This window comes from Centrocercus urophasianus, unplaced genomic scaffold (assembly GCF_019232065.1).
Source record: "Centrocercus urophasianus isolate 14NV4802_14NV808 unplaced genomic scaffold, USGS_Curo_1.0 seq_718, whole genome shotgun sequence".
Classification (NCBI taxonomy): Eukaryota; Metazoa; Chordata; class Aves; order Galliformes; family Phasianidae; genus Centrocercus; species Centrocercus urophasianus.
The window spans coordinates 1-6,925 of NW_024885331.1; the positions used below are offsets into that span (position 1 = coordinate 1).

At 50.8% G+C, this 6,925-nt stretch overlaps 1 protein-coding gene across 1 annotated transcript; it reads left to right on the forward strand.

The window, feature by feature from the left end:
* Window positions 1-324: 324 nt before the first annotated feature.
* Window positions 325-3,569, forward strand: HMGB3 (high mobility group box 3). The gene is made up of 4 exons (XM_042837503.1): window positions 325-926; window positions 1,293-1,432; window positions 1,936-2,110; window positions 2,565-3,569. The coding sequence occupies exons 1-4, from the start codon at window positions 777-779 to the stop codon at window positions 2,706-2,708; spliced, it is 609 nt and encodes a 202-aa protein (XP_042693437.1). The 5' UTR covers window positions 325-776; the 3' UTR covers window positions 2,709-3,569.
* The last annotated feature ends 3,356 nt before the right edge of the window (window positions 3,570-6,925 follow it).

Here is a 6,925-nt window from a genome sequence, read left to right on the forward strand (position 1 = left end):
GCCCCGCGCCTCCCGTCCCGCGCCTCGCCCCGCCGGCCCTGAGCGGCGGCAGCGGCGGGCCGGGCCCTCCGGCCCCGCGCCGGCACCTTGCCGTGTTGCGCCAATAACAGTCGGGTTTTCAAACCGTTGGAAAGCCGTGAATAGGGAGAGTTGCTGCGGGATTATTTTTATTGCCTGAGGGAAAAACAAGTAGGGTGGGGGCAATCGGTCCCCAAGCGAGCTTCTCGCACCCAGCCACGCGCCGCTCCCAGCCTTGTGCCGGCTGCCACACTCGCCTGCCTGCAACCCACCTGAACCCTGCTGCGTGCACTGCTTGGGGCGCTCCTGTGGACTGGGAGCCATGTGGCCCTGGGGCTGCCCCCAGTATGGGGATGGGGCTGCTGAGGGGATGAGGCGTAGCTGGTGCTGGATGTGTGGTTCGAGCCTTGCTGTGGAGGCCGATTCAAACACTTCGTACGGGGTTCCAAATAGTGCTTCGCGGGCAGCAGTATGTGAGCTTAATGGCTCAGCTCCCGTTCTTTGGCATAATGTAAACGTATGGATGTAAAACTTTGGTTGTGATGGGTTCTGCTTGGCTCGGGTCTGCTGCACAAGCCCGAGGAAGAATAATTGCAGAGCCATGTGGGAGACGGCAGGAGGTGTTGTGGGAGGAGAGGTGTGAGTGAGGGTAGGTTGTTTCTGGGGGTGTTTATGTACAAACAGGTGCACGCTGTGTGTGCGCTCGTGTGTTCTGAGGTTCATGCGTTCCATTCTCCCTTCTGCCCCACAGAGTCAGGATGGCTAAAGGTGACCCGAAGAAGCCCAAGGGCAAGATGTCTGCCTACGCCTTCTTTGTGCAGACGTGCCGCGAGGAGCACAAGAAGAAGAACCCAGAGGTTCCTGTTAACTTTGCAGAGTTCTCTAAGAAGTGCTCGGAGAGGTGGAAGGTACCTTAATTTGAAGTGATGACTAGTCCTGTTACCTGCTTGTGTTGCCTGTGCCCATCTGAGGGCAGAAGGGGATGCTGCTACTGCTCTGATCCGTGTGCTGCGTCCCTGCCTAATGTTCTGCTGCTGGCCCCCATAACAGCTGTGAGCTCTTGTGCCAACCTGGCCACCTCCCTCACAGTGCTGGCTGTGGCCGCTGTCCTGGCCAGGACCTTGGTCTCCACAGTGGTCCCTTAGAAAACAAACACATTCTGAAATGGCTCTGTTGACTTGGTGTGTGTTGCCTTGTGTACTCAAAGTTTGCCAGCTATTGACCATTGGGTGATCACATGGCTTGGTGTCTTGTGTTTTTTGTGTGTTTTTTAGACCATGTCAAGCAAGGAGAAGGCTAAATTTGATGAAATGGCAAAGGCTGATAAGGTACGATACGATAGAGAAATGAAGGACTATGGCCCAGCTAAGGGTGGCAAGAAGAAGAAGGACCCCAACGCCCCAAAGCGACCACCGTAAGTACCTGAGGCATGGTGTGCAGAGGGTTACTGCACTTCATCTCGCAGCGTTTATAACTAGCCTGTTATTTGCCATAACAGAAGTCAGTGGGACGTACTGCGGGTATAGCAGTACTGAGGGTGGTGAGAGTGTTGTGTGGGACTTGTGGGCTGCCCATAACCCTGCGCATGTTGAGTGCTGACCGAGCTGTTGATACTCAGTGCTCTCAAAGTCATGGCTGTGAAGAATGAAGACAGCAGGCCTGCAGTGGGGCTCGTACACTGAAGATGGAATTGCAGACGGACAGGGATAGAAAACATTTAATAGAAACAAGATAAGGTTTAAGGCTGCAAGTTTGGCCCGCAGTAAAATCAAAATACATACTAAAAAAAAGTAATTAAAAAACGAACTTGTTGTCCGCTTGTAGGTGTAGGTGAGGATTTTGTGCTGCGTGGCAGGAAGGGGCTGCTGCTGGGGTGTGCTGCTGTGCTGCTCACTGTCCTCTGGTGCTTCTCCCCAGGTCTGGCTTCTTCCTGTTCTGCTCAGAGTTCCGCCCCAAGATCAAGTCCACAAACCCTGGCATATCCATTGGGGATGTAGCAAAGAAGCTTGGTGAAATGTGGAACAACCTCAGCGATGGTGAAAAGCAGCCTTATAACAATAAGGCCGCTAAGCTGAAGGAGAAGTATGAGAAGGTAAGGCTGTTGTAACGCGTCTCTCCTTCGCTGGTGCCTCTGTGTGCAGGCAGAGCTGAGCAGTGGGGGCTCTGCTGCCTGCAGCTGTTGCAGTTAGGCGCTGTCGGCGTGCTGCAGGGCCCAGCTCTCACAGTGGACGTGCCTCAGGTTGCAGTCAGGTAGAAGCAGACAGGTGCGTTCCGGCAGGGAGGAACGTCCCCAGGCAAAGCACACCTGTCGCTTCAGCAGAGAGTTTGCCGTGCTGTTAGGGGAGCTGTGTCCTGCTAGCAGGAAGGTGACAAGAGGTTGGCTTCCCTTACCCTCAGACAAGTAATGATGAGCGTGGGGCGCAGGGCTGCCTGCCCTCCGGGGCCGCGGCTGCAGGAAGACAATCCCCTCCACTAACGTGCACCGCTGTGCAAATGCTGGGTGTTTGGCACTTAGAGCAAATTAAGACATCCCCTTGACTTTGCAGGATGTTGCAGACTACAAGTCTAAAGGAAAGTTTGATGGCGCAAAGGGAGCGGCAACCAAAGCTGCTCGGAAAAAGGTAGAGGAAGAAGACGAAGAGGAGGAGGAGGATGAAGAAGAGGAGGATGAAGATGATGATGACGAATAAAACTGTACAATACTTGTCTCCATGTGAATACCATAGAGTAGGGGAAACACCGTAAATGCAGCACCTCTTATTTGAGATGGTGTCTCTTGCCCTTATTAGGCTTAATTAAAAAAGAAAAAATTTGGATTCCGATCGCGTTGTAGTTTCTAAAAGTGCTCTAGAAATTGTAACTGGTTTACATGAAGTGGCCATGGGTGTAATGAGCACCCTGAAACTGTATCAAAGTTGTACATATTTCCAAACATTTTTAAAATGAAAAGGCCCTCTAGTGTTCTCCTAACTCTGTGCACTTTGCTGTTGGTGTAACAAAGCATTTAAAAATGTTTCAAGCATTTTTTTAATTTGTAAGGTGGTGTTACTATATGGTTATTGGCTAGAAAATCCTGGGTTATAAACTGTACATATCTATAGTTTGTAAAAACTAGACAGATTCTTGTGGTACATGCTTAGAGTTATGATGCCTTAGAGGAGCAGTGATTACTGGAGAGGCCGTACGTTCCCCGGGGTGCCATGGCCCGAAGCATGCACTGTGAGGGTAGATCTATTTACACTACAGTGGGCGTCCATTTAGCTTAAAGTTGTCTTTCTGTATATAGTGAAATAGCATTCTGCTGCCATTCTTAGTTGTGGAAGGGGGTTCAGCTGGCATGAGAAGTGTACGGATTTTTTTAGTTAAGTGCGGTAGTTTTTAAACTGAAACTGTAGACATCTCTTCATCGGCAACTCAGTGAAGAGCCAGTGCAGCAACTGAAGTTCAAAAACACTCTGTACTTAAACAAATTTGCAACGTTCTGTTTTTTTTGTATGTTTAGAATGCTGAAATGTTTTTGAAGCAAAATAAACAGTATTACATTTTTAAAACTGTTCTTGACAACACTCTAAATTTCTGGTTTAAAAGGATCTTAACAACAGCAAGAGGTTCATTTCGAAGTCTGTGGCATCCCTCAGGGCTGGTGACTTAGGAAACATTCTGACTCAAGGATTAAAAATAAAAATAAATGGTGGCCAGCCAAAACTGGCTGAATTGAAAGAGATGGCTGCTCCAGCTAATATGCAATCATAACTGTTTATGGCTGAGTGGCATAAGATGCTATGCAAGTTTGAACTTTATTACTTGAACTTGGGAGCCTAAATGAACATTCATGACGTAATTGTTTGTTTGTGTGTGTATATAGCAGCATTCAGAGATGCAGAGAAAGGTAGGTGGCTAGGAATGAGGCTGATACTATGGAATAAGTATAAAAGCATAGTTTGGATTTTTTTTTTTTTTTTTTTTTTTTTTCAGTTGTGTTGGGTAAATTTATAGCCCAAATGCATTGCTGTACATATTAAAATGTGCCTTTTTTGTCCTGTGTTAAACTGTTTCAGACTTGTGTTTTTTTCTAGCATCTTAACCCTGGGCAGGAGCGAGGCCCCCAGGCTGGCTGCTGCACTAGGAGTGTGCTGCAGGAGCTCGCTCCGTGCCCATCCCAGTGTCACCAGGCGGCCGGGTGCTGCGGGGCAGGGCATGGCATCCCTCTCCCCCTCCGGTGGCACTGACTGCAGCGCAGACCCCATCTTCCCAATTCCAGCAGGGTGTCCCGCAGCCTGGGCTCGAGCTGTCCTGCTCAGTCCTGGGCCGGTGGCTCTGACCCTGTCCCTCACGTTCTGGCTGTGGCTCGCAGCCCATCTGCCGAGGGCCAGGAGGAGGTGGGCACGCAGACGTGCTGCTGGTGACACCGTCAGATGTGCGCTGCCGTGTGCCACCCGCTTGGCAGGCGAGAACTGCTGTGTGGGGATGGGTGCTGCCACCGCCCCGTCTGAGCCCAACTGCAGATGCACGAGGGCCAGGCTTGCAGGCAGGAGAAGCAATGCTGGTGAGGAGAGACATCCTCATCGCCTGACTGGGCTTGTGTCTGGCTTTCTGTGACCTCTCGATAACTGCGGTATCTTGGCGAAACACTGGTCTAATGTTGAGATAGGGTAGGACCTGAGAGCAAAAACAAGTCAGGAACTTTCATGGAGTATAGCCACACGTGGTGATTTTTATTATTTTTTTTTTTTATGGTTTAGTGTTGGTTGGATCTGGGAAATTCTTCTGTAATTGCTTAATTATGGCAATTCTTAAATGTCTTTAAAGAACTACAATAGAAGAAGTGTGAAATTGGCTCCCATTTTACGGGAAGTTGTGCTTTAAAAGGCTGAATAAAACTGTGCCTGGGAAAGAAACAGGTACCCTCGTATTCCCTGCCTTTCCTGTGCCTCTTGTGTCATGAGGGAGAAGACTGGCGATGCCAGGACGTGGAAATTTGATGGGAAGTGGTGGAGCAGAAAAGCGATGGCATCGTTTCAGGAGCTTTAATGCTGTTCCTATTGTCTAGTTGGCAAAATCTCCCCTTAGCCACATATGGGAATTAGTGTAGATCACTGCTGTGCAAATCGAGCTTGGCTTTGAATTAACTGCTAGTGAGCTGAGTCCCTATTGATAGTATTAGCAAATAAGAGCTGGAGCTGACACCTCTTTGTCTTTGTTATATTGGAAATCTGTCAAGTTGCAGGGCTCGATGGAGGTCTTGGGCCATAGGTACTACCTGTTCCTGCTTGGCAAATTCCTGAAATACGGCATGCCTGGGGGATGCTGCTCGAGACAGTGCTAGTGCAGGACTCCGGGGACTTGAATTTGGGTATTGCAGATGCAGTGCTGGTGCGTCTGTCCCCTTGGTGCTCTGCCATTGGTAAATACCACAGTGTGGATGTATATAAATAACGTGGGATTTTTCCCCTGCTCCACCACCGCTGATTTGTGTTCAGAGATGTTGTCATCTGAAATACTGGGAACTGCTCAATTTCACACGGCTCAGTTGATTTGATAGAATGCTCTGACACGCTTGTGGTGTTCCAAACAGACGGTTCTGCTTTGGGCGGCTGTGCAGCTGAAGCTCCTTGCTTAACTTTACTCCAAAGCTGTGCAGAGTAAGTGTGTCTCTTATTGTCTCACTCTGCATAGAGAAGGGTAACAATGAAATAGTTCTAAGGGGAGGGATGGAGGGGGACTTTGCCTTGTGTGACTTTGCTGGAGCTGGCTACTAAACGGCTTTCGTTCCCAAAATGTGCTCTGCTGCATCCCCTGCGCCTGCTCGAGGGGAGCTAGTCAGCCTGTGCAGCAGCTGTGGGACCCGTTTGCCTTTCTGGGAAGGCAGATGGTGGCTGGGCTGGTTGGATCCTCTCTCTGGATGCCTGAGATACGGAGTTGCAGAGATGGAGCAGCCTTTGCTGAAAGGAGATCACCTGCGGGCACTGTGTGTGGAGGTGCAGAGCAGGCAGAGGCCCCAGGCTCCAACCTGCCTTGCCGTGCAGCGTGTGTGTGTGTGTGTGTGGTGCTGCCAGGCCGTCCTCCGTCCTGAGAGCACACTGCCAAAATGCAGCATGTCCTCAAACCAAGCTGCCTGGGGAAGGTGTGGCATGGACGGGCTGCTCTAATGCAGGGTACAGCCTGCCCCTCGCCTAGCTCAGCCCTGCAGTGTGGCAGTGAGAGCTGGGGCTGCAAGGCCATGCTCTCCTGCTGCTCTGTAGCCCATACAATTGTAAATCCGGTTGAAGTCTGGTAAATGTTTTGTGTGAGCTGAATGCACGCCCTGGGACTTGGGCGGGCTCTGAGGTGGAACCGCTTCAGCGCAGCCCCAACACAGGGGTGGCCCTCAGCAAAGGCAGTGCTATGAGATTGTTTCCTGCTGCTTGTGTCGGTACCCTAATGCGTGTGTGAGGAAGCAGCACATTGGTTTTTCCGTCGTAACATTCATTAAAAATCAAGATCCAAATGCACACGGAATCAATCGGCAGCAAGTAGCTCTAGCAGAAACCCCCAGGAAGGTGGGAGCCTGCTGAGGGTCGTCCTGGGGGCACAGCAGTCACATCTCTGTCTGCTCTCAGTGTCGGGCCAGCTGTTGGCTACCCATGCTTATTGCAGCAGCGAGGTGTGAGGGTTGCCGCTGGCTGCATGTCATTGGCTGACAGCTGGATGCTCGCAGCTTTGGACCTCCAGTCTGCTGGACTGTGATGCAATGAACTGGACTGCAAATTGCAGCCACACTGTGGAGTGAAGCAGAGAGGACCTGGCCACCAAGCAGTTGCTCTCTGAGCAACTTGCAGCCTAGCATGGGTCAAACAGCCACGTGCCTGGCAGGGAGCGTGCTGTGTGTGCCTCTGCCTCTTTCTGTCAGGAGGGCTCCAGCCTGTGT

What these genes read in the sequence shown, in the direction of transcription:
- HMGB3 (XM_042837503.1), top strand. Translation starts at nt 777, where the DNA reads ATGGCTAAAGGTGACCCGAAGAAGCCCAAGGGCAAGATGTCTGCCTAC. An exon ending in AACGCCCCAAAGCGACCACC is followed by an intron (nt 1,433 to 1,935) that starts GTAAGTACCTGA and finishes GCTTCTCCCCAG; the next exon opens with GTCTGGCTTCTTCCTGTTCT. An exon ending in TGAAGGAGAAGTATGAGAAG is followed by an intron (nt 2,111 to 2,564) that starts GTAAGGCTGTTG and finishes TTGACTTTGCAG; the next exon opens with GATGTTGCAGACTACAAGTC.